The sequence below is a fragment of the Scomber japonicus genome, chromosome 2, assembly GCF_027409825.1.
Source record: "Scomber japonicus isolate fScoJap1 chromosome 2, fScoJap1.pri, whole genome shotgun sequence".
Classification (NCBI taxonomy): domain Eukaryota; kingdom Metazoa; phylum Chordata; class Actinopteri; order Scombriformes; family Scombridae; genus Scomber; species Scomber japonicus.
The window spans coordinates 32,060,170-32,087,520 of NC_070579.1; the positions used below are offsets into that span (position 1 = coordinate 32,060,170).

General features: G+C 41.7%; 1 protein-coding gene and 1 non-coding gene across 7 annotated transcripts; one reads left to right on the plus strand and one right to left on the minus strand.

Annotated features, from left to right (window-relative positions):
- trnar-ucu (transfer RNA arginine (anticodon UCU)) lies at positions 1–92 on the minus strand. The gene is given in 2 exon segments: positions 1–36; positions 56–92. It is a non-coding gene; the product is annotated as a tRNA-Arg (tRNA).
- Positions 93–8,731: 8,639 nt separating this feature from the next.
- Positions 8,732–26,490, plus strand: elf2b (E74-like factor 2b (ets domain transcription factor)). Of its 6 annotated transcripts, none has more exons than XM_053333887.1 (10): positions 8,732–9,031; positions 17,135–17,277; positions 17,371–17,623; positions 22,259–22,372; positions 22,480–22,671; positions 23,008–23,094; positions 23,205–23,400; positions 23,493–23,894; positions 24,009–24,183; positions 24,307–26,490. In XM_053333887.1, the coding sequence occupies exons 2-10, from the start codon at positions 17,203–17,205 to the stop codon at positions 24,913–24,915; spliced, it is 2,103 nt and encodes a 700-aa protein (XP_053189862.1). In that variant the 5' UTR covers positions 8,732–9,031; positions 17,135–17,202; the 3' UTR covers positions 24,916–26,490. The 6 variants fall into 6 exon arrangements, with proteins under 6 accessions (XP_053189862.1, XP_053189872.1, XP_053189880.1 ...); XM_053333897.1 differs by having other exon boundaries at positions 23,208–23,400; XM_053333905.1 differs by having other exon boundaries at positions 22,483–22,671.
- Positions 26,491–27,351: the final 861 nt, after the last annotated feature.

Genomic DNA, 27,351 nt, shown 5'->3' on the forward strand with positions numbered 1-27,351 from the left:
CGACTCTGGTGGGACTCGAACCCACAACCTTTGAATCACTTCTCTTGTGCTTTGCTAGAAGTCCAATGCGCTATCCATTGCGCCACAGAGCCACAAGTGTACTAGCTGTGCAGGAGGATCTGAACGATGCATACAATGTTACTGTGATGGCAGATATCTTATCAGATTCTTGTTTCACTTTGTCAAATGGGGGAAGGCGCTCTAAACCAGTTTAACATAATGGAAGAATTGAAACCCTTTTTAGCCACAGTTGTTAAAATGTTATCACTTGGGATGCAACTAACAATTATGTCCAAAAATTACATCAAGATTTCTCAGATAACAAGATGACCCCTCCAAACTGTTAGTCTTGTACAATGTAAAACAGCAAAGCAGCAATCTCTTACATTCTGAGAACCCAGAAGAAGCTGGTTAGATGATTATCCAAATTACAAAAGTAATTGTTTACGCTTTGGTTATTTCCTTGTTTAGGAATGCTTCTATTAATGTCATCTTACACCTCCTGTTCTCTTTAAGGATATACTCTGTTCACCTGAACCTAAAGTCTCCTTTTAGTGTAAATGTAAACCAACCATAACAGCAGCTTCAGTGAGGTCAGCAGTTATATTTCTGTCCCTCTGACATGTTGGGATTACGGATTATCTTCTCTTCACTCATAATGTTGACAGTTTTAACAGCAGCTGCTTTACCTTTTTTAAGACCTAAGCTCCTGGCCTGAACTCTGTTACCTGTTGACACAAGTTTGGGGTCAAATGGTTAACAAAGTTAGATTGTGGCTCTTTCTTTGAATTTATAGTTCCATGAAGGATTATTAGAGGTAATCAGAAGTGGTTGACAGGATTTGAAGAACACGGAACTCTGGATCACCGAGAGCCCATTAGTACGCCACCGCTGACATGTTACGTCGGTCACCTTTTTCTAGGGAAAGTTCACTTTATTTCCAGTGCTATTCAACACTGCATGAAGAAATATTTACCCTCACAGCTGATATCTATAGCTGCAAAAACATTTTTTGCCACTGATGCACAAGAGAAATTAAAATGCTTCCAAATAGTAAAATGTACCTTAGAAGACTTGACAACCGGTTAGCCAATACAGACCTAGATGTCTGTTTTAACTTTTCCTAGTGCACAAAACGGGTCATGGGGAGAAGTTGGTGAAAGAAGGATCCACTCATGCATTTCTGTTGCCCTTCTCTCAATCTGCAGCTCCTGCAGCCGAGGCAGCACCAGAGGTAGCAGCTCCTGCAGCAGAACCTGCCCCAGTGGAGGAGGCTGCACCATCCACCGAAGTTGTTGAATCCGTCTCTGCTCCTGCAGAACCAGTGGCAGAGACCGCTGCCGAACCTGCTGTCGAGGCTGTGTCTGAAGCAGTGGTCGCTGTGTCTGAAGAACCAGCCGCCGTATCTGAAGAACCAGCCGCTGTGGCTGCCGAGGAGGTTGTTGCCGAGGCTGCAGCTGAACCAGCAGCCGCAGAAGAGGCTGCACCACCTGCGGAAGTAGAGGCTGTTCCCGAAGCTGCTCCTGTCGAAGTCGCTGCCATCGAGGAGGCACCAGCAGAGGTCCCCGCAGCAGAGAGTGCTGGTACGGCAGCAGTAGATGAAGTCCCTTCCGCTCCCCCTGCTGAGGCAGAGACTGTCTCTGCAGCCGTCGAGGCTGAGGCCGCCCCTGCTGCAGAGGCGGCTGCATAAAGCTCGATGCTTTGCCTAGAAAGGAGAGCGAGGAGTTAGATGTGCTGTGTCCCACCGGTGTGGGCCCAAGAAAAAAGGACTCATGAACCCCTGTTTGTTTTTTTTGTTTTTTTTTATTCTAAAATATAAGGGACAAACAGCTTCACTTCCAGTTGGTTAATGAATATAACAGTCAGGGGTCCATCAGTCCTGTTTTTCAGGTGCCTTCCCATCCCTTACCCACCCCAACCTTCAGAATCAAACCATAAAATTTGTCGTTTGGCTGTCTGGTTAGATTGCACATACTGCACTTCAACTCAGTTCAGAAAATTCAGTTTGTATGGTAATCACCAAGGCAGAGCGACTTCAAATGATGGTTTGGCTGCTAAACAGTTAATGGAGTGTTGATAAAAGGGATAGCGCCGAGTTGATTATTACTAATGATGTTCTCTGCAAAAATATTTAAAGTGCCCTTAAACAGGACAGTCCTGCATCATCTTGTTCCTTTTACTTGTCTAAAAATGTCAGCATGGTGAATGAATGCAGCCAATACATTCTTCAGTCTCCTTCTGCTCAGAGAATCCTTCATTTCAACTATATCTTAATCTTTGCTCAATTTAGGATTATTATGCAAATGGAAAAGATGGAGCCTGTGCTTCCTTCAGTTTTAACTCACTGTGAAGTATGACCAAAAACCATTTGCTCTTGTCTTTACTGGCTACAGCTCGTCTAGTTTCTCGACTCCTGTTAAATCCCTTTTTGCACAACGCCTGTAAGTCAGCGTAAAACATGCTTTTCTCGTTATTTTTCACCCCACAAAGATCATGTTTGGTTTTTTTTGGGGGAGGTCACACATTCAGATACACTTTTTGTGTTTCTACATCATTATAATCAAACCAGCGATGTACAAAACTCACAAATCAGACCCCAACACTACAGTTCATCTTCTCCAGTCTCTTCTTAGAAATCAAAGCCATTTTTCCTGTAGGTTTTTTTTTTTTTATAACTTCTGCATTCTGTCTCTTTTTAAATCTGTGAAACTAATATTTCAGGGAACACTATGCAAAATGCATTCACCTATGTCTGGGCATTGAAATTATTAATGCAGTTTAAGTGTTCAAAGAATTAAAAGAAAAACATCACTGGATGATAAGTTGTTTCAATAAAGACTGTTTCTCTTTATGTTCTACATTGTATTTTTTTTCTTATGGTGGGTTGAATGTATTTGATTTTGTAATATTTTCATTGATATTGTTTGCATGTGTCCAGGCCTGACTCAAAATTACGGTTCTTTCAGAGCTTAGATGCTTGTTGCTTTTAAACTTTAAAATTTGAACTTGCAGTTGTAGAAACACCCACATCCTGTAGTAATTCCCCTTTTCTAGAATCTGTGCTGCTGCCATGTCCATGCTCCTGTGCACTGAAGTCTTACACAGGTCTTTTATCTCAGGAATTCCTCCAAAGATGATACACAGAATGACATGATGCAGAAACTAAATTTTATCTACCCTGTCTCCAATATTGTTCATATCAAGCAGAGATGGGTTTAAAAAAAAAAAAAAAACCTGCAGGCGGTATTACACATTAAAACTGTCAGATAATGGGACCGGCTCGACAAGCTAAGATTAAAATGATAGTACAAGCATTCAATTGTGCTGTTCTAACTCATGCCGCTATAGAAGGTTTTGTTAGAGCATTTTATTTACAGTCTGGAGTGTGATAAGAGCTGTTTAACTGTCCCACAGACTGGTTAAGGCTAATCCTAGATTACAATGCTCATATTAGATTGTCCTTGTGGCTCAGCATGGGGTGACAGACGCGCTCATTGAATGGCTTTTGACTTTTGAACCTCTTAAGTATCTGACAAGTAAATGGAACTAAAATTATTGAATATATTTTGGAGATCACCAAGATTCAAGAGTGCTCACAAGCAGTGGACTATCCTCCAAACACACGGTGTTGAAGGTCTGTTCTAAAGCCACGAGTCACACTTTCTCTAAAAGGTTGCACCAGCAGAGGGAGCATGAACTGGGCAGGTAGTCTCCTGTAGAGTACCTACTGAACCCTCCTGTGATGGACACCTGGTCAAGGTAAGTTGAATTTATATGAAAGGGCATGTTATATCATAAAGAGAACAATGTACTGAATAATCTTCATAGCAAGGTAAATAAGACAATTTACATTAGATGTCTTGAAAGATACAACATCCAACAGCATGTTTATGTAAAAGTTTACGTCACTTAACTGCTGTTACAATTTTGAGTTAAAGTCATCGGACTCAAATATATCTTTAATCTCTCACCTCTACTTGTCTCCCTTCTGTCCCTCAGAGTCTATGCCAGATCTTCTTACAGCTGTGAAGATCTTGGCTGGCTCTACAGTTGAGATTGCAGCGGCGTCTGTCGGTGAGACGAGTCTGGTGAAAGCTGTCCGGCAAATAGAAGAAGATGGGAAGAGTTCAGAGGTGATAGAACCAGAAGTCCTGGAGGCAATTGCAGAGGTGACGACTAAAGAAGAGTCTGAAGAGGCTGTTGTGGTGACAGAGGAGGAGCTGAAGTCTGCAGAGGTGCCTACTGTTGAGGAAGTGGCTGAGACAGAAGATGCAGGGGCTCCAGCTGTAGAGGAGGTGATTCAAGAGGAGACATCCACTCCTCCTTCATCAGAGGGGGAGGAGGAGGTAGCTGCACCTCCTCCTGAGGAACCTGCAACTTCAGCTCCTACAGTGGAGGAGGTGGGAGAGGCACAAGCTGAGGATCAGGTTCCGGTCCCTGAAGCTGTCCCTGAAGCTGTCCCTGAAGAGGCTGTCTCCTCCACAGAGGCTTCGCCTGAAGATACTGCTCCCGCTGAGGAGGCTACACCTACAGAGGAGGTCACCACTGCAGCTGAAGATACTCCAGTGGAAGAGGAGGCACCAGCTGTTGAGACACCAGTGGAGGAGGCAGCAGCTGAAGCTCCAGCAGAGGAGACATCTGAAGCTGAGTCAACACACACAGAAGCTGCAGCAGTTGTGGACTCAACTCACCTGGCAGCAGCCTCGGCCGGGTCGGACCTGGAGGTTCTTTCAGCTGCTGAACCAGAATCATCAGAGGCTCCAGTGCAAGAGGTCAAGCACTGTCACTCCTGCCACTCTGCTCCTTCAACAGGAGAGGAATTGGCGCCATCTGCTGCTGTAGAAGAGAAACTGGAGGTCCAGGCGGTTAGTGAGGAAGCTGTGGATATAACACATGAAGCCAAGGAGGAGGCGTCACTGGAGGAAGAACAAAGTAAGAACATACCGTATGAACTGCCAGTCAAATATTTTGAACACCTCTTACTTATATTACTGTTATCTGTTATCCTACATAACGGCTACACCAAGCGCTTTGATTAGTTCAATATAAAATCAGGAAATAGTAGTTTAGTATAATAGTCCACAGAGAATTATTTGGGATTTTGATGATCGGTGGAAAACTTTAATCCAATCAGATATGCCCTGATTCACCTAAACTCTTAATCGATTCATCAAATGTATTATTAAAATAAATAATTGACTAAGGTAAGTGAGACAAGGTGAGGAAGGTTTGTCCTTGGATCAGATTTTTATCTTTTTTGCCAGGAAGACAAAATAGTCTGACATAATAAATTCTGGTGTAGGATTTTCAGATCCTAGATGCAACACAAGTAACCTTGTTTGCTTTCCATTATGCTGTGCCAGTGTCAGTGTTCTGGTATGGTGTATGCATTGGCAAGGCTCAGCGATACACTTGAATGCAACTGAGAGAACATTAAAGTTATTGGTTCCATGTTTCTCCTGCTGTCAGAACACACAACAAGGCTTTTTATTTTTCTCCTATGATATTAGTGTGAATAAACTGTAACTGAAATAATGGCAGCTATAGATGAATGTGTTTCAATATATAAAATTCTTGATAATCTAGAACAGGGGTGTCAAACATAAGGCATGCGGACCAGAACCGGTCTGCCAAGGGGTCCAATCCAACCCACTGGATAAGATTGCAAAGTATGAAATTGCAGAAAAGTAGTTCCAATTTTTCTGCTACTTCAGAGGATTTTTCACCCTGACCAGGATACATGAGGTCATATTTAAATCATTCATATACTAAACATTGTGCAAAATCGGCAGCTTTTGTGCAAAATAATTTGTAAAAAACTAAGACATAATATTGTGGAAATTGCACTAATTTTTCCGTAGGACATCTCAGGCTGTTAATCTGTTAAAGTTATAATAAATATATTTTTTATGTATTATTTGTAGTAGGGCTGGGCAATTGATCAAAAAATAATCGAAACTAACATTTAGAAACTAATCGACTTAATCTTGCTCATGTCAATTAATCGTGGTGTTCACTGTTGCCATGACAGTAAAGGTTGCAGATCTTTAAGGAAGAAAACTTGTCTCCAGTGATCTTTTTTAACCAAAACCATGATCTTTACATAGTTTTAATCAAGTGGGTTTTGTGCCTAAATTTGGCTTTCAACCACAGCGTCACACCTTAAAACATCATTATTTTCACTCCCTAAAGATACTCATGTGCGAAAATATCACAAAATATTGTGTGACTACAGTGTAAAATACAAAACAAAAGAAACTGTGAAAATACATAGGCTAATTGTTCATCAAGGGTGGAGATAATCGTTCATTAATCATAATCGAGGTTAAAAGTTCAATTAATCGTGATTTTGATTTTTGCCATAATCGCCCAGCCCTAATTTGTAGATTATTATGCAATGGTTTTACTGGTCCAGCCCACTTGAGATAAACTTGTGCTTGTATGTGGCCCTCGAAATAAGTTTGTTAAAGTTGCTTCCGGCCTCTTCTCTCTTAAAATATCTATAGAGGTGGATATTTTCCTAGATGAAATGCTCCAACAAACACCATAATCTTTGTATTAAAGGACCTCTTAAATGGAAAGCTCTTATATCCTAAGGACATTTTATTAAAGGAAGGTGCACTGGAGAGACCAGCTTGTTAAACCTAATTAAAAATATGTTGACTGTGCTTGCATCAAACTTAAAACTGTTACATGTTACGAAAAGAAAAATATTGCCATGACAGAGCAGCTAGAGTTGTAGATTCAGAGTCTTCTCTGTATTTGGCTCTCACCAGATGTATTTCTGCCTACATCCACAGAGCCAAAGGTGTCTAACTGGACTGTAAAACGCTGCTCAGTGATGTAATAGAACAGTTAAGAAGGTAAAACGCAGCACAGTTTTAAACACTGCTGTCTGTGTAGAGCTAGAGATAGTAGAATGGACATCTTCAGGATATGTTTTGGTCTCAGATAGACACATTTTCAGTCAGGTCAGTGTAACTCATCCTGCACTACTCTGCTCATTATTAAGTCCTGCTGCCCCTGAAACTGATTGAACAGCATGTTTGACAGTCCAAGTTACACAGATGTTGTAACGCATGTCCATTCTACTCAATTAAATTCTAGGATAAGTACTGTGTGTATGCTGTATTGTTTGCAACATCAAATAGTCGTGTGTAGTGAATCTGTGCATTTCTACCATACAAACTAGTGTTGTGCTTGTTTGTTGCAGCCACAGAGACAATGGTGGTGGTGACCGCCCAGTCATGACATGACAGACAGTGTGCCTTCTACAACACTCGCCTATCTGTCAATCAAGCCTGGACGACCAATGAAAGCGAGAAGAGAAGAGAACTAGCGTTAATGGGTTAAACTAACTAATGTGTCCTTTCTAAAAATGTTATCACAGAGTCTTGTGAGTGTTCTCTTTCTGTGTCTGACCAATCTGTGGATTGAGGAAAAGCGGTGTTTATCCCTGTATTAGTGTTTGTGATATGACTCCCTTTATGTCTCGCTTCCTCTAGGTGGCAGTGTTGCAAAGCTGTTCAGGAGCAGTTGACTGGAACATTAGTTGCTTTTAAGGCGTCTTAATGTAGGCAATGTGAATGTGTTGTGTACAGATGAGGTAGAGGGCTTTTAATTATAAGTTTGCCTAATTGTGTAATTTAGTCTGTACAAATTTTTGAGTGGGGATTCACATATAGTTCGGCTTTCTTAAGCTGATACCAGTGTCCAACATTACCTTACAGATATACATTTTGACACTTTAATATAGTATAAATGTAGATGCAGGCTAAGGTGTTCAAGTGTTAATATTCTATTTTTATTGTGTTGCTAATTCGAAAGTTGTACTGAGTGATGCACTTTTAGTAGAACAGATCACAAAGTGAAAACAAATATTGCACCAATTATATTTTCTTTTTAACGCAGGTATGAGGTGATACCAATAAAATGCTCATATATTTGTGCATATCTATTTTTCAGAATATGTTTACTCTCTTATTGTACTACCAACGATTCATATATTACAGTGCTAACTCATATGAATTGATTTGTACCTTTACAGTTGGATGATAATGAACAGTAACATGCCTCCAATTCTGTAAGATAGGTGGCTGATGTGTTTTAAAAACATTTGCTGGTGCACTACATAAATTATAATTAATGACAGTTTTATGTAGTTAATTCATTGTAAATGGCGCCCATGTTGTCATGATAATTTGCTCACATTGTTTAAATAAATAAAAAGTGCTGGATGAACAATTTAAATCGGTTTTGTCATGTATTAACTTATTCATTTGAACTAGTCTCACTTATTAACATGGCACTGTGCTAAAGTTAGCTGTTTGACCACTTGGTGGAGACAGAGAACTGTTATTTGATCATTTAGCTGAGCGTTTGGCTATTAGATGTTTAGGATCTTTTGGGGGAAATTATGTGTGACAGTTGTGATGATCAGATGATCGTTATTGTTGCCTTAAAGCCCCCCACTAAAGAAAGAACAAATAAAAAATAATGCTTATACTGTGTTTATTCTCTGCTCATAGTTAGTAGAAACGAATATTATGTATTATTTTTTGCAATCAAAAAATCAAAAAATGTAAGAACACAACATAACAAACAGTAGTTCAATGGCTTTCATTTGACACGTTGTGGTTGTTTATTGTACGCTGTGACGTCACGGTGTAATTGGCCTGAAGCAGCAGTAACTGACATACTCAGTCCGTCTCCATTAGTGGAGCAGCAGGGTGGCCGCGGCTTTGCTCATTTACTGTCCCGCTTTCAACAGCAGCAGATCCGCGGACCTCACACACGTCTGTCCGGAGGCTCTGGGGCTCCTTTCGTCATGAAAACCAGCAGCTAACGTTAACGTTTGGGTTAGCGGCAGCGGGAGCAGAGCGGAGCCTGAGTCCGGAGAGGAGGAGAAGAGGAGAGGTTACTGGATGTCACAATCTGACAAGGAGCAAACTCTCATTAGCTGAGCGGCCAACGACCAGTTGCTGCCTGTGAACTTATTTATCCAGCAAGAGGCTGAAAGAAGCACTTGACGGTGAGTGAGCTGAGCTGACATTAGCCAACATTAGCCACATGATGTGTTTGTAAGATTGCTGACAGCTTCTTGTTTTTTGTGAAGAATGCTAACTTAGCCAGCTAATGTTAGCCAAGTTAATGTCAATATTCAGTTTGTGTTTCTTCTCAGCTGCTGCTCATGTACGCTGTTCTAATAGTCTAATAGTTTGTGTTATTAGCGTGTGTGTGTGTGTGTGTGTGTGTGTGTGTGTATGTATGTGTGTGTTAGTACAGTTTCATTGGTCAGCTGGACATACTCGTGTAAAACTGCTGAATGTAAATGATGCAGGAGCTGGCTAATAATTCATTGATTAGGTTAGCGACACTGAGGAGCAACGGTATCATGCTGCACATGTCTGACATAATCCCTCTGTTGTCTTTCCACTGCTCCTCATTTGTAAGCAATGCAAACAGGCGGCCTACCAACTGTGTCAGTGAAGAGTGGGGGTTGTGATCTTCTTTTGATGTGTCAAGTTATTATCCTGAGCAGCCAAGACTACTGAAACTATACTGGCTGTGCTGAATGACAGAGTGATGTAGTAACAGGTGGTGATGAGCAGGCTATTGATGATGGTGACTTGCTGTCAAAATGAGAAGACTCAGCTTTGTCCATTTTATCATTCATCAGCTTGTTGGAAATTGTGTATAAGTATGAACACTCAACAGATGACGTCCTGACTCTTCAGACTTTAACCTGCATGTAGGTTTGTTTATTTCCATTATTCAGGAAAGTGGAAAACCTGTTAATGTTGTTAATTATAACTTATTTTAGAACATAGAATGTCAAAATGAATTAAAGCTGTCCCTCATTAATGGCCAGAGGTCAAAGTGTTCAATCATATGAAATGTTACTTTTCATGAAGCAGAAGTCAAACAATTTGGGGCATTTTCACTTATAAAGGACCAACATATTTTATTAATTCTTAAAATAAGAAATCAGCAGTAACTACTATCCTAGTTATACAATCATTTTTACAGTTTAGGATGAATGCTTCAAATTGTATTGTATGTTATTTTTGTGGATAATCTCCTTTCCTGAGCACTGACCTCTGTAGACCATCTGAAGACACTGAATGTGCATCATGTAATGGTCTAGTCCTGCTACAGTTGTCAGTTTTAAGTTACTGCTCCTCAGTTTGTTTTAGGAGCTGCTGGATTTATGGGTTGTGATTGTGTGTGATAAAGAAGTGGTGTTTGGTGTACAAAGGCCAGAAGCCTGGACTCCAGGGAGAGCTGCTTTGTGTGCATAAATGATTGACAAGCCTGCCTTTTACTCAGCTGGTAGATCCTGTAGTCTAAGCTAACAATTGAATGGTGCTCTGAAGGTTTCTGCTTGGTAACTGGAGACATATAGACAAGATTTGGAAACATGAGTGCAGTTAGATGTTTCAGATACTTTGTCAAAACATGTTTTTTACACTTGTTTGACTCAGTTTGCTGAGATGTTTTAAGATCATGTCACAATTTTAAGGCCATGAGTCAGACATGGAAGTTGGTGTTAACAGTATTTCCAGGTCTGAAGCTTAAAGTTAACATGGCTCCCTTATGATGTAATGATTAAAAAACATTCAATTTTTTGTAATTAATTGAGGTATTAAAGTGTGGTTGGACACATTGTGAATGGCTTATTTTTTAACAGAGAACTTACTTGGCATACAAAAAATGTTAAAGTCAAACTGAAATCAAACTTAGTCAGCACTCTTCTTGTCAAAAATACTTTCAGTGCATCTCAGCAGCTGGATTGGATGTGTCGGTGTCTGTGTTTGATATTTGACATTAACTGGCAGATTGTGGCCCAGCAGAGGAATGAGAGACAGTATGTAAACAAACTGAGGGTCCGAAATGAACATCTGCCAATCACCAAATGTGGGTAGATTTTCAATTTTGGTGGGTAAATCTCCAAGAGCTATCAACAACACTGGCGGATAAATGTTGTAATGTATTTATGTAAAATAATCATGTAATAAAATATCAGATATGATGTTTGTCCCTATACTGTGCACTTTTTGCACACGTCTAAACAGCACTGCCAAACTGTACAAGTGCTTTAGACGGTCTGAGGCGAAGGATTGCCAGCCACAGACCATTGCAAACTTTTACCGTACGGGACATAAACTACTCGACATCACAGATCTCTGCTGCTTATTAGCTACTGTTAAAAAGGCAATTTATTAGTTTGGCTGGTAAAAAATATGCTTGGCTGACGGATTTCTTCACCGGCACGTGGGTCAAAAAGGTGCCATGAGCCACCATGAGCAGACAATGTTTTGTTAACAGCGGTAAGACATGTTTAAACGTACTGGTTAATGTGCCGCAGCTAAGCTAATTAGCTATCTAACGTGACAGTGCATTTTTCCCTGATTAATGTTTATTTGTTGGCTAAACTGCGGGACAAGACGTGTATTCATGTGTTTAAGTTAAAGCTACCCTTAACTTTGTTACATTTTTACACTTTTTTTTGTTTAGGTTAAAATGCTATTAATGACACTCTAAAATGTTAGAGAAATCCACCAGGCATAGAAAATAATCATTATTCAATTCTCATAATAGTCAGTGAAAACTCTGACCAATCATATCATTAGGTCCTAATGATATGATTCCACAGCTTTCACCTCCAGCCGCTATCACAGGGAAAAAGAAAAGAAAACTATATATAGTGCAGGCAAGGGAGTGCGGGGGTGGGACATAGGAGGGAGGAGGGGTTGTTGCTGTTCAAGTTTTTTCAAAGTGCGGTGTGAAATGCAAGAAAGGGAAGAGTAATTTTAAGAACGAAGCTGATGCAAATATGCTCGAAAATGAAGTGATTTGTGTGTAGAATTTTGTGGCATTTAGCGGAACAGACAACATAAATTTAGTATAATATTTATAAGTATATTTTAATTAGTGTATAATCACCTGAAAATAAGAATGACTGTGTTTTCATTATCCTAGAATGAGCCCATTATATCTACATAGGGAGTGGGTCCTCTTCCATGCTGCACTGCCATGTTTCTACAGTAGCCCAGAACAGACAAACCTGACATTGTCTTTAGAGAGGACCTGTCATGTTTTTTGCAAATTTTGCGTCCATTGTAGGTTCTCCTACACGCTTGGAAGGGAATTACATTAATTCCTACACACTGGTCCTTTAAAAAAAAAAAAATTACAAAATTACAAATTACAGATTGTTCTGATTGTTGAATGAGCTTAAATGTGTTTCTGTGGAGCTACAATCATAAGATGTGTAACATAACATAATGATGACATTACAGCAACTGTGTTACAGTGGACTTTATTTTTGTTCATGTATGTCTGGGTGTGTGTGGGTGTGTGTGGGTGTGTGTGTGGGTTTGTGGGGGTGGATGTCAAGTAAATCCTGAGGTCACACCCGCCTTGTATTAGCTCGTTGTGTCATCACTGTGTTTGTGTGTGTGTGTGTGTGTGTTAGTGGAGGGTAGGGCAGGGCACAAGGCAGGGCGTTGTATCTTTACCAGCAGCCCCAGTTACTTGGAACAAAAGCTCTGTTGTTGAAAGATCATGTGACTCTGTGTGTGTGTGCGCGTGCGTCTGTGCGTGTTCGTTCGTTCGTTCGTTCCACCCTTGTCATGTGATCTGAGCTCAGGGCAGGGTCTGAGAAGTGCTGAGTCGCTCTGAGAGGTTCCTTCCACCCGGGGAACAGGCAAGCACACAGACAGACAGCGAGCGTACAGGCAGAGGGGGGGGGGTTGGATGGATGGATGCATGGCTGTGAGAGAAAAGGTGTGGGAGAAAGTCAGAGACAGACTGAAAAAAATGAGAGAGAAACCCCTGTTGCGTTCTCTCGACACGTGAAGAAAGCATCACTCTTTCATCCTCCTTCTTATCTTTTTGTGGATTTTTAAACGGCAGTGAAGTAAAGATGAAAGCCTGCATGTTGTCCGAAAGCGCATTGGCTTTTGGACTTTTTTCTTTTTTCTTTCATCTGGATTTCTTGGTGGGAAAGTTGGCGTGTCAGGATGACTCTGCTGCACCTCCTCAAGTCTTCAGACTGCAACTGACTCAACCACAGCAAGATTTCTAATGGAATCAAGACACTCCTCTGCTTACTACCTGGTAATACAACATTAAAAACTATATGTTCTCACACCCCTTTATTGATGACACGTTTTAGCTGTTGCTGTTATCTGGTATGACTTTCATTACAGCAGAAGTAGTTTCAATTCCTTCAATACCAGCATGACTAGCAGCTAACTGTAAGGAGAGCAATGGTTCCACTCACTGTCTTTTGACCTTTAAGATAATGTCTTTGCTCGTAATGTGTGGTAAGTAAAATGCATTAAAATCCTCAGGTGCCTGCTGGTTGTGCCTGAATGAAATGCTTAGTTGAAATACTAATGTGGCCTCCCTCATCTATGTTTGAAATGAGCAGCCACGTGTTCTCCACTAGTCCAGCAAGTCCTGAAATACTTGTTTGATTCAATTCAACCAACAGGTCAGGCTTGAGAAACTCATCTCTCAACAAATCATCTGTGTGTTTGCTTTGTGTGTATGTGTGTGTGTGAGTGCATGTGATTGACCCATTTTAAAACTCTCCCATGCAAGTTGCATATTCTGTATATGCACACTATGCAATTGTTGGAGATTGGAAAGAAAGCTGATCCTTACTCATCAATATATACTGTAATTTCAGTGAAAACATAGAGACTCTTTGTACTTTGACGCCTTTCTCTCATCGTTTTCTCACTGGCTTACTAATGCAAGACATCTGACAGGCCGAATAGATTACAAAAACTCCAGTTTGTCACAATCTCCACTTCTTTCATGCACTTACATAATAACTTGTGTCAGTTTAACAGCAAAGTAACGGCACGCAGTGTTGCACACAGCACAGTGAGTGCACATGTTCACGCCTTTCTTTGCTTAGCCTGTTTCTATGCTAGACAAACGGCATGAAACAACAGGTCAAGTGTGAAATATTTAAACAGTTGTTTTTTTCCTTGGTCTTTATAGTTGTGTAATTAAACATCAATGAAATAAACCTTGTCTGCCTGCAGTGTCCTAATTTCCAGGGACTATAGATGCCTTTCTGTGAGACCTGTGGATATATCACATTGTCAGTGAACTATACCCCTGCATGCATCCTGCAAATCTGAATTGCCTTTCAACAGTGCTGATGTTGAATCATTGATTAGAAGATTTCCATCTGAGCTGATAAGCATGTTGGTCTCGATAGCAGAGGGAAAACCAGCTCAGCTCATCTATTATAAAACAGTTAGAGTAACTGAGCAAGTACTCACACACCATGCTACAGGACGCTGTAGTTCTGTTTTTTTAAGGATATTGGGTTCTGGTTATATTTAAATGTGTCATGACTTTTGTTCTCCAAAACGCTGACAAATTGTCCGTGAGAAACCGTTATTTCTAATGCTTGCTTTTTGTGCACAGAGGAATTTGAAGAATTTTGTGCAGGATTATCTTCAAGCAGAAGGTGAGCACCATCGGCTCACAAGAGGGCAGATGGACTATAGCTGATGAGGAGAAGAGTGTTTGTTCTTTTGATACCTTTTTTAACAAAGATATGAGTATTTTTCAAACAAACTTGCTTGTAAAAAGCATCACGCCTGAAAGCGAAACTGCTTCTACCTGTTCTGACCGGCCTCTCGTGAAGGTGATGCCGTTTCACAGAGAGGCAGTATGCAAGGATTTGTACACATGTGGGTAACAGACAATGCACAATCACAAACCCTGTTTATTATCTTAGTTCTGCACACTTCAGTCAATCATTTTGTGACGTAGATTACGAAAATTATCTGACGCCTCAATTCCGGCATCACACGCTGTTTAACAATCAACACTTACAATCACACGACAAGCACCTTGTTGGAAGTGTACTGATACCTTAAAGGTACCCTGTGGAGGTATCTTGTAAACAAAAAAAGTTGTTTACTTCAGGTGTCACTACACAAATTGTATTGTGTGTATCCTTGAGGCGTTAAATGCATTGCTTTCCTCATAAAACACTTGTGAAGTTGATTTGTCAATCAAGTCCTGCATTTTTTACATCCATTTTTACCAGATTGCAGTCCTCTTATTCCCTGTTGTTGTTGCCACATCACTGTTTCTTACTGTGTTACCACCACCTGTAGATCTGTGAAATAGTATGAAACCAGTGGCAGGACTGTGTATCGCAATCTATGATCTATGTGTTCTATGAAGAACACACGTGCATGCACGTGTGTTCTTCATAGATTGTAAAAAATAATGGGCATAGCCACCGTGATGTTGCTCACTGGTTTGTGGACTTGCATTTTGAGGCCTTGAGTCTGCATTTTGACCGCTGTCATCTTGGATTTTTGGAGCCAGAAGTGATCATATTTGAATGAGGGTGGCGCAGACCCTAACACTAGCTACCAGCTAATGTTAGCTGTGTTGACGTAAATGCTTATTATCTCTAGTGAAAAAACAGGCTTTAAACCAATAAACAAAATGTACTTATCAGAGCTCCCTTAAGGGCTTTTTAGTACAACCAAACTGAACTTTTTTAGGTGGCCAAAATGTTAAATTCCATGAACTGAAAACACATTGAAATAATTACGGCTACAGCTACACCTATACTCTGTGAATCTGGGGTTAAGCCATGTTTGTGCTATCCAACCAATGTTGTTGATGTAGTAACGACTTGAAAGCGTACCCTGCTTTATCATTTAAAAGGCCCATAATTAGACAACATGAACATCATGTATTGAAGAAGCATAAACTTAGCATACTGTTTACTGAGTTAATAAATCAAGTGAAAAGTGGGCTCATTTTCTCATTAGACTTCTATACAATCATATTTTTTGCAGACAGTGGCATTGCACCCTGCTGGCCATTAGAGAGAATGCATGCAGGTTCAAGTCACTTGCACATTGGCTTCCCTTTTTAGACCCGGGGCACCTCCTTGTGCACGTATCATGAGATAAACAAAACAAGGACCCACTCATAAAAAAAAAACTGCTTCATAGTGCTACTTGAGGTCAGAAGCTCCCCAGGAGGACCTTTTAAGTTAGATTAGATTTTTTCCATATTATTTGAGAGTTGCACTACTTTTTACTTGTGCTCACCGGTGCAAGAATCCATCAAATCCCAGAAGGTCCATGGCCAAATCAGCCTTTTTCAAAAATTGAGCAAAGTAAGAGCAGGTGCAGCGTCACTTTAAACAACGCCACACAGCGTGTGTGTGTGTGTCTATCAGCCTTTCCATGCTCCAGCTTTCCCTTTGTCTTATTGTCATCCCACAGAGAAGCACAGAACAGGAACTGAGGGCCCTGTGGTTCTTAGCAACTGTTACCATGGCTCCAGTCCACCCTGCCTCGATCACTGGACACTGAGCACGTGTTCGAGGGAATGACTTGGCTTCCTGTCAGTGCATTTTCTTCCTGTAATAGCAGACAGGCACTTCCTGCAGGCCAAAGTTAAAAGGAGGAGATGGAAGGGATCTGGGCCTTTAATGAGACGTTGGACTACAGTCGGGACTAATGGAGGAAGGTGTCTCATTCAGATGATTTTTATTTCGTGAAGGTTGTTGAGCGCGGACAGTTGAGATTTGCCAGTTCGTCTGCAGAACCTTTATTTCATTTTAGTAAAGCATCTGGACTGAATGAGACTTAAAGGAATACTTGACATTTTGGGAAATACGCTTTCTGGCCAAGAGTCGGGTTAGAAGATTGATATGATTCATGTCTATATGGTAAACGAAGTGAAGCTAACAGCTGGTTAGCTCAGGTTAGCATAAACACTGGAAACGGGGGAAACGGCTAGCCTGGCTTTGTCCAACGGTAACAAAATCACTACCAGCAGTTCTAAAACTCACTCCACACCGGTTAGAAAGCAAATAAGCATGTTTTACAGAAGGTTGGGCTATTTCTTGATGGATCACCACTGGGAAATTTCCTTCACGAGAGGATTGAAGCTCTGTATTGGCTAGACAACAGCAACTCTGGAGCTGGTGGACATCCATTGTTATGATCAAGGACAAAGCACGCAGCTGAGACAGGCAAACAGGCCGACTCTGCTTCGATAAAATCTGGCGATTTAATGCATGTGTTTTTAAGTTTTGTTTATCAGTTGTGTCCTCTTGTTCCAGGGGCTACCAGGCGGAGGTGCTGTGGCGAATCACAGGCTGCCACTGCTGATCCCTGAGGAGCATGAGTCATGACCTCAGTGGTGCTGGTCGACACTGGCGGGAGGGTGGTGCAGTATGTCACAGCTGTGGAGGACCCCCAGCAGGTGGGTTGGGACACAGACATAAGCAACAGCTTGACTGTCTCATTTACTTATTATAAACTTTTTTTTAACCATCTTGCTTTCTTCTTCTCTCAGGAGGGTGAGTGTGAGGTGGACCTGGAGCTGGAAGGAGAGGTGGAAGGCGAGTGTGAAGCCGAGGAGGCCTATGAGGAGGTCGAGGACAGAGAGGAGGCTGAGGACTACCCAGCTGTCATAGTGGAGGAGGTGCCTGGTGCCTGCCCGGCCGAGGAGCAGAGCTACTCAGCGCAGGTGTTGGTGTATGATGACGAGGCGTACCTGATGCAGGAAGTGGGCGATGAGCAGGAGGTGGAGACAGAAAGGGAGGCAGGTGAGACATGATTACTCCTGTATTAATCACAAAGTTGTATTTACCTCACCTCAGAGAGATCCAGACTTAGAGATTTGAAAAGTGGCTCATATGAGACCTTTTATCTGAGATGTCACTGTTGATCAGGACACCAAATGACGAATGTTAAGAAACATGCACCAAATTACCCAGAATGCCCAGACAACTTCTCCTCAGTCACTAAGCAACTTGTTTTATTCTTTTTGAGATATGGAGACATGTTTATTTCTGTATTGTTACTATTCTTGATGCACTTTTCCTGTTTCTCTGCTGAGATTCTCTGAGTCTCCTCTTATCTGGCAAAATGAGGAATTTTGCATTCATCTAGCTGATCATCAAACCACAGTTACGGGCTGCATGTTTCACAAATCAAACATTGGTTCTGGACTTGTGAGACATAGGTGACCCTTCATTTTCTTCAAACAACAAGCCAACCGTTTGAGTTTACCATGAAAAATGCCATGGTTTATATTCACACATTTACACATATTTAGCTGCTGCCAGAGCAGCTGCTCAAACATAGCTGCGTGTCTGTGTCTGACGCCTCCTTCTGAACATATGTGGTACACTTTGTACATGTTAATCTGCTCTGTTCTTCATGCTTTGTGTCTTTCCCTGTATTTAATGTACAGCTTTTATTACTCTCCAGTCACTCCTGACTTCACTGGTTCCTGTGTTTGGAAAAGTGCTTATAAGTTACAAAACAAGTTTTCTTTAGAATACGAGTTCGCATGAATCTGGATCAAAGGTAAATACATTGATTAAAGCTTGGAAAAGCACAGAAAGTTTTGCTTTTGTTTATTGTGGTTGGGTTGCACTGGGGCATATTTCTCATACAGTGTGAATCTGCAGTGACACTGTGAGGACTGCAGCTCTCTGTGTCCACACACTGCCACCATGTGGATATTTTGGACAGTTGCTACTTCATGGACAGTGAAAGTGTCCGGCATTAACTCATTAATCTTCTTTTAATTCCTTTATTAATAGTGATGTGTCCAGTGATGTATTTCAGTCTTAAATACATTGACAGACAGGGAGAATATAATGGCGTACTTATGAAAGTTATATACATTTGCACTGCCCCAAATTGAATATCTAACCACTTGCACATCATTTTTTTAGAAGTCATTTGCACAGTACAATTGAAAATCTACATTTTGAGAAAATTGTGAATTACTTGTGTAGTTTAAAGTCTGGTCCCAAATGAGAAATGTGCTGCACACAGTGTGATTGTATTTCGTCATCAGTACCTACTTGGCAACCATGACTGTGACCCTTAGCTGAAGAAACTAGAACCTTTAGATTGGGCCACTTGATGAATAAATGACCATTCTTTAGAAATAAATCATACATCATGTTGATGAATCTCTGACAAAAAGACTGACATCATACAAAAACAGGCTAAAAAAAAGATGTTGTTAATCAACATTTCTGCTATGACCCAACTGCTGCGTGTGTCAGCTGAAGAGCTTCAATTATATTTAATACAAAATTTGAGCAAATTTTAAAAACGGAACTGTAAATTATTAACAGGTGTTTGCACGTCATTAAATGCAGTGTTATGACAGATTCATATTCTTTATTTATGGTGGCAACAAACAATAAAACAATAACAATAAAAGAAGCAATCTGAAATATGGAATTTAGTACAGTCAGTGACAAAGAGGTGCACTGATTCATTTTTAGGAGTGCATTTTGGTTTGTATAGAAATCCTTGTTAAATATGGTTAAAACAAACAAACAAACAAAACATGCCATAAAAGAGCTACAAACATGCAGTCACCATCTTAAAATAAAAAGAAGTCATTGTTTTGAACTGAGCTGGCTTAGCTGCACTGTCTTGTTCAACTTTACTTTTCTTAGTGAATACACCTTTGTTCTTTAATAATTAGATTTTTGTGCAGAGGGATTGTTAAAGCAGAGTTCTAACGCTACAGCTTTATTTGACGTACTCACTACGCAAAGAGAGGGAGGGCAGAGGAAGGATTTCCTGTGTCGGCGGCGGAGGGATACCTTTCTGTCGCTGTTGTGCGTCTCGTTGAAATCGAGGAGATTTTCCCATTAGCGGCGGAGTGATCTGAGCTAGTAGCTTCCCATACAATTCAGTGAGAAGTCAATGTGAATCTGCAGCAAGAGGGAAAAACATGGCGACTTCGCAGCATGAGGGGCACGCAAATCAGCTCGATCTACTCATCAGAGCCGGTAACGTATCGATATGTGCTCATCACCCTGACCCGGGAGTCACCGTGACCGCGGGGCTTGTGTGTTTTTAAGCTGGGCCGCTGAACAGTGTGCTGTTTGTTAATGGAGGCAGCCAGGAAGTGATCACCTTGGTAGCCCTGCATGGCGTTTTATCAAACCCGCTTTTGGTATAGAAAAACTTTGGCAGAGCTGATCAGTCTGCACGGATTGATAGTGACCTGCACCAGGTGTGTTTTGCATGTTTTGGGGGGGATATTGTTCCGCTCAGTAGCGGGAGTAGAGGTAACGGTTTTGGCACAGCGGCTCTGCAAAACCAGGAAGTGTAACGATGTTGTCTTTCCTACGTCTTTGCCACGCTGTCTGAGTCGGAAGGACATGTGGGTTTATTTTTACTCGCATGGATTTGGCACACAGCGACGGATATCTTCCTCTGTTATTATGAAAACAGACGTGTGTTTTAGTATTTCTCCGTAGGTGGCTTTAGTTGGTTCTGTTTGTGGGAACAATGTGCAGAAATAGTCCCTGAATAACACTCTACTGCCCTTATAAAATACATGACTACTATGGTATTTGTCTGAATTTGGGGTGTTGTGAGCACCTTTTTTAAAAACATTTCCAACATCCCATCTTGTGATAAAGTGTATTGATAGTTTCCGTCGCGGTGGGCAGCCCCTGGTTGAAGCGTGGGGCGGCCTGCACTCGCTTTCTTCCCTGTTTCAAGTGCAGGTCCAGCCTCCGACCACACCGACCCATACACACAAACACACGTTTTCTTTTATTTCACTCGCGTCTTAACCGTTTCTGCTCATGAGTGGTGTGTTATGGAGGACACCGCGTCGTTTTTCATCTCTCTTTAATCGCAATTTTCAAAGTATTTTTTGTCCCTTTTCGATGGCGGAAGCATTGTTTATGTGAGAAGGCGGGGCGTACATGTGATTGATGTTCTCTTTAGTCCAATGGTATACGCGCCGCGTTAGAACGTCACCAAAGAGGCCAATTAGAGCTCACCGGGGGCGGGATCAGAATGTGAGAGTTGTCCAATAACGGGTGAGGTGGGTGTTGAGTGACAAGAGGATTTGTGTGCTTCTTCACAGAGAACTGGAGGGAAAGGATGAGGAGTGTAAACACGGAAGTCATCACAGGCAGCACTGCTTTTTGTCGGACTCGCTACTATTCTTGGCGCCGTTACCTAGTAGAATACGTTCATAATAGACATTTTCTAAACTTATAAAAATAAATTGTCTACATTACACACTCATAGTTCACACCTGTTACATAATTCTCAAAGTATTTCATCATTTTATATTTTGAGGTAAATCAAACTCCACAATTTGGACAGGCTTGAAATAGCAGAGGTATGTATATGTGGTGATATAGGTCAAGCCAAACAGCAGCTCTCTGACCTCACACCTTCTGGTGGTCTTATTACAGTACAGCTGCCTGCTTTCAAGGGCAGTCCAGCAGGCTATAGGGTCTCTGCTGTGATGGCCATCAGCATGTCCTGTTTGTTTGTGAGTGCGGCAGTCTAAAGATAGCCCATTTCTCTCCCCCATGTGCAGTGCCTGTTGCCTCAGTGAGATAGCCAAACATGGACAGGGCAGGGTGTAAAAGAGTCTCGTGTTTCCCACCAGTGACTGACAACAGCAGCAGGTGCTCCGGGTTCCTTCTCATAGTCCCAGATGCGGCACGCACCATTTCCCTCACAACAGGCTGAATTCCACGATTTGTTTTAACAGCAGTGTTTCTTTCATGTCATGTCTGTGTAAATATGAGAGAGAATGCAGTTACTGCATTTGTTTTGGGGGGGGGGTCAGCAGCATCTGACAGATTTGCATGTTAACATCAGAAAGCGGCAGTATGTGTTAGCTGAAGCATTTACTCGGTTTGACCTCCCTGACCCTAACTCATGTCACTCTGAGGGAACCACTAAACACAGTATCACAGTGTCTTGAACTTCTGAACTGAATCCATAAGTGCAGAAATAAAATCACTCCTTTATGCATAACTACGTTATTTGGGGCAAAGAAGGAAGCAAATAAATACATCTCCTGTTTTACATCAAGTCATACTGTGTCAGCATTAGAGTGAAGTTGTTGTCTACTAAATGTTACATCAGTGGCCCATAAGCAACAGATTTTCACTAGGGGGCGCCATATAGTTGATTTCTGTGTGCACCTCTGTATTATCAATGTGGCGATAGAGATGACAAATGGTGAAGTTGTTTTGTTTGGTGTTTTATTGGTGAAATGATAGTAGAGCATGTAAATACAGAACTTGAGGCTGCTGTGTTTGAGCTGGATTCAAGTTCTCCTTTTGAGAGTTTAATAAAGTATAACTTATATGGACTCAAAATCAATAACCTAATTTTATCAAAGTATGAGTTAATCAATAATCATTATTCTGTGTGTGTTTCAGTGGAGGCCTCTGTCCATGGCACCAGTGTTCACTGCTCTGACAAGACCATTGAGGCTGCTGAGGCTCTGCTACGTATGGATTCCCCCTCTAGCCTCAGAGAAGATCGCAGCCCAGGTAAAATACACAACCTAATTCAGACACGCCGTCTGTTAAGTTAAATATTTTCTCAACCAAACTTTAATCCAACAACACACCCTTCTTAAACTCTCTCCTCCGTCTAGAAGCTTTTGTCCCGCCATACGTAGCGACACCAGACTTCCTCCATGCTGCCATGCGCCCCGACATGATTTCAGAGACAGAGGTGGAGATAACGACGGAGGACTGCTGCGAGGATGATGATGATGAAGAGATGGTCACAATGCTGGAAGAACCAGAACCAGAGCCTGACCACGAGCCTGTGAGGAAGAGGAGAGGTAAGATAAAAACAGCTTGCAGTTTGTGTTTGTGCCAGCACGGAGAAAACCACAGTGCATCAAAGCTGCAGGCAGGAATAACCATGTTTTGAATGGTTCAAACCAAGTTTTAAGTGGAAAAACATCTGGCGGCTCTGTGATTAACTTTACCTCCTAACCAGAGTGTGGAGCCAGGCCATGAAGCCTTAAACCAAAACTTCCAGCCACACTGTGAACTATACAGACTGGAAAAAACTGTAGAGTACCATCTAGTTGAGTTTCACAGGGTCCCAACTGAACTTCACAAGTTGAACCAAGGCAAATTATTAATCATCTGTAAAATGTTTCCTTTTGTAGCTGGACGGAAGCCAAAGACACATCAGTCAGCTTTTTCCAATGGCTCACCTGACCTCGGCATCAAGAAGAAACCAAGAGAAGGGAAAGGTATTTAACAGTAGTAATGTTCCCCTCTGTAAAATGCAGATGTTTTCTCTCTGGACACACAGTAGATGGATTAGCATTTAGCAGATCACTTCATTGACTTTGTTTCCCAGCAGGAAGCACCACCTACCTATGGGAGTTCTTGTTGGACCTCCTCCAGGACAAGAACACCTGTCCCAGGTACATCAAGTGGACCCAGAGGGAGAAGGGCATCTTCAAACTGGTCGACTCAAAGGCTGTGTCCAAACTGTGGGGAAAACACAAAAACAAGCCAGACATGAACTACGAGACAATGGGCCGGGCACTCAGGTGATGAGTCTATGTGGTGCTATATTATTGTAGATTTAAGCTTGTTTGTATTTTGTAAAATACTAAAACTCCCGACTGTCATTTGTCTTCAGATATTATTACCAACGTGGCATCCTCGCCAAGGTAGAGGGACAGCGTCTGGTTTATCAGTTCAAAGAGATGCCCAAAAACATCGTCATCATCGATGACGACAAGGCAGACATGCCTGGCGACGACCATCTGATGGGCTCAGACACCGCCTCCTACGAGCGCGTGCCGCCACCGTCAGACATGCTGCTCCAAGCAACCGAGCTGTCGTCTTCCAAGAGGCCCAACATCCTGCGGGGGGGCAACAGAGCCAACGTGGTCCAAGCTCCTGTCACGGTTGGCAACAAAACGATGGCAGGAAGTGGCACGACGGTTACAGGGGTTCCAAGGATAGTGAGCGTTTCATCAGCGCCAGACGGAAACCAGCAATCTCACACGGCTATCATCTCAAACGCCGGCGGGCCCAGGTAAGACCCCTGCGGAGAGAAGACCTGCAGTGAACGCAACTTCCCCCCAACGTATTGTCCCAACTGTGAGAATTGATTTTTGACTCCCTCTCCTCTCATACCTCTTGTCTGTAGGACAGTGCGGGTCGCTATGCAGGTGCCCGTAGTCATGGCAACATCGCTGGGTCAGAAGATCTCTACAGTTGCTGTGCAGCAGCCAGCAGGAACAACGGGGGCTGCCGGCCACACCACCCTCCTCACTAACACTTCTCCTGTCGGCACTGCTGGTGGCACCAACTCCCAACAGAAGGTGTGTACACATGAAGAGATAGAAGGGTTAGAGGGTAGTTTTAAGAGGTGTCCCTCGTCTTTATTTCGTTACTGTTAGATCAAATTTATATCTTAAATTTCTGTGTGGGTCTCTTTGGCATAGGTTGTGATCCAGACCATCCCCACCATGGTCCCAGCCACAGCAGAGAACGGAGATAAGATCACAGTCCAGCTGGCTAAGATTATCACAATCCCAGCTCACCAGTTAGCTCAGTGTCAGCTCCAGGGCTCCACGGGTTCGGCCAAGCACAGTGTCGGGGCTTCGCCAGCGGGCATCAGCCTCCTCGGAAGCCCCCTGACGGTGCGGACCCTGGCTCCTGTCAACGTCGCCCCAGGAGCGCAAGTGATGAGACTCACAGTGCCGACACAGGGGCAGCAACAGACTCTGGTGGTGTCGCAGCCGGGAAGCGTCGGCAGCGGGGTAGTCACGGTAACGACAGCCAACCAGACGATGACGGCGCAGCCTCGCATCATCAGTGGCGTCATCAATGGCTCAGAGCTGGTGATAGGAGGGCCAGGCACCGGAGGGGTCTCTGTGGAGAAGCTGAAGGCTGCGGGTCTGCAGGTCCAAGCTGTTCAGGTGCCAATGACGATGGCAGTCCAACAGAACCAGGCGAACCCCAAAACCAACAAATCAGATGCGGTAGATGCTGAGGTGGTAATCAAACTGGAAACACCTGACGTGATAAAGACAGAAGAACCCGAGTGTTGAAACACATACGTCTACCAACATCCATGGTTACCTTCTCCCGCAGAGAGGGTTACTTTGTACATGTGTGAAGTCATTTTTTGACTCTTGTAATAACCAGCAGCAGTCTGTGAGACTTTAAAGACTCCTGAAGGCCTATTTTTTTTTTTTTTTTAGTCCCGAACCCGTCTTCACTTAATCTTCCCTGTTGCTGCCTAGAACTTTACCTAACTGAGCCGGTCTCCCTCAGAACCACACTGAAAAACCTCTTTGAGCGAAACAGTTGTGTATGGAGCTCCAGCTGCGCCCTGCAACATAGGAATACACACAAAAGACTTTTAAAGGGACTCGTTGGGGCAAAAGGTAAAAGGGACCAACATTGATCACTACAGTTAACGCCTTGTAAATGGATATCGCTATCACTGACTCAAATTGGGAAAACAGATGCACTACACTACATGATATGGCAAATAATTACAACTAACCAAAATGTGAACTATCAATTAAAAAAAAAAAAAAAAAACACAGCGGGGGAAGGGGAGGGTATAAAAGATTTTTCTAGAGATCTTCTTTTGTATTGAATTTTTGTCTCTACCGATGTTAAAACCAGCAACTTTTTTTTGTTTGTTTGTTTTTACTTATATCACTGTGCAGATCAAGTGTGGGTGGTGCTATAGTATGTGAGAGAGCGAGAGATGGAGAGAAAGAGAGAGAGAGAGAGAGAGATGGGGAGAGAAAGAGAAAGCAGAGCTGCGAGAAGCTCTAACAGAGAAAGATATCAGACAGAATGGTCATGTATGTACATATATACATAAATATATATATATTTACCTACTATACAGTTTACGGAGCTAAAGTTAACAGAGCAGCCTTAGATTGGAATTTTGACTTTTTTTTTTTTTTTTTCATGTATTGTCTGAACGGTAAGCTGAAATATTTGTTTTTTTGTGTTTTGATACCTTGTACCAAGCACAGTATTACTGAAACGAAGGGGAACTAATACTTTTTTCTACGATGATTAGTTCTTCTGTCTGTCAGGCTGTTAATGCTAATGTAGATCGAATCTTCATCATACTGTAGATGAGCAGTCAAATTGCTTGTAGTGCATCCTCCAGCGTCTAGGGGCATTTGGCAAAAACAATCTTGGCTCAGTACTTCTTTTTTTCTTTTTCTGACAAACCAACACATCTTGACTGCGTGGTAACAAAAAAAGTCCACACAGTAATTAAATAGAGATGCACATCAACTGGAAGATCCAGAATGAATTTAAACAATTATTTTAACTATTAAAAAAAAACAGGCGTTGGAAATTGCGCAGCTTTATGTAAAACGACTGACAAAGTCAAGCGTGTCATCCCAGGTCACTTTACATCTCGATTAAACAGAGGGTCAATTTGCCAGGTGAGTCTCTGCCCTGACATTTCATTTATTATCATTTTTTTTATCTGAAAAGAGGGAAGATGGAGAGAAAGATGTTTGTGTTCAGACTGAACTGTTTGTATATTCAACATTTGAAGTATATTCTATTTTGTTGTACTCTTGTTTCAAAGTGTATTAAAGTAGATTTTACTGAAATATAAAAAGACATTTGAAACCTCACATTTGTTATCGTCATATTTTTACATTAACTCACTGCTTGGTGTTTTACTTAATTTGTCCCACTTCAGAATGTGATTCAGTTACTTAAAATAATTCATACAATATTTCAGCTAATGCTCAACCATAGTTCAAGATAAAATAGAAAGGGTGGTCTATATTTGGAGGTTACGTAAATATTTTTTTGCAGTGTATCATCTAATCTTATTGGCAGTAACATCATTTTTTAGAAGTGATAACATTTATTTTTTGCAGTGTATCAGGAGTAGGTAGAGTACAGACTGTTTCTGTGGTTATTTTACACGTTCTGTCATCCAGTTGCAGTTTCATTGATACCGAGACAAGTCAATGCTTTCCCTTGTTGAGACCACGAATGATTACATTATGCACTGAAACAACAGTTTGAAGTAAGTGATAGTCAGTTATACTGCAGCTGAAAAGAAGCTCAGACAAGAATAAAAAATAAAATAGTGCAAATGTCACAATCCCAAAAGTTTATTTTTTGGGACGTTAACTGAACTTTCAAAAAGTTCAAGGCAGTTTTTGAAAAGCTTTAAACAGCTGTGTTCAAACTGCTCACGTTGTATTTTTTCACTCAGAAGAATATCTGTCTCTTACATGGATCAACTATATCTAAAATTGAAGGTTTGTCATTCAGGTCGAAGTCAGGAAGATGATGAGAGCTGGAAAAAGTGATGACATCAACACAAGAACAAAATGTGATTAAAAAACAAAGTTACGAAGGTTAATTTCAACACTCGAATTGTGGTTTGACTTTAAGCCTCGAGTACGAGTATCGAACAGTTTACGATGGCATTAGCGTAACTTGCTGTAGTTTCCAAAGACCATGTCACAACAGCTAGT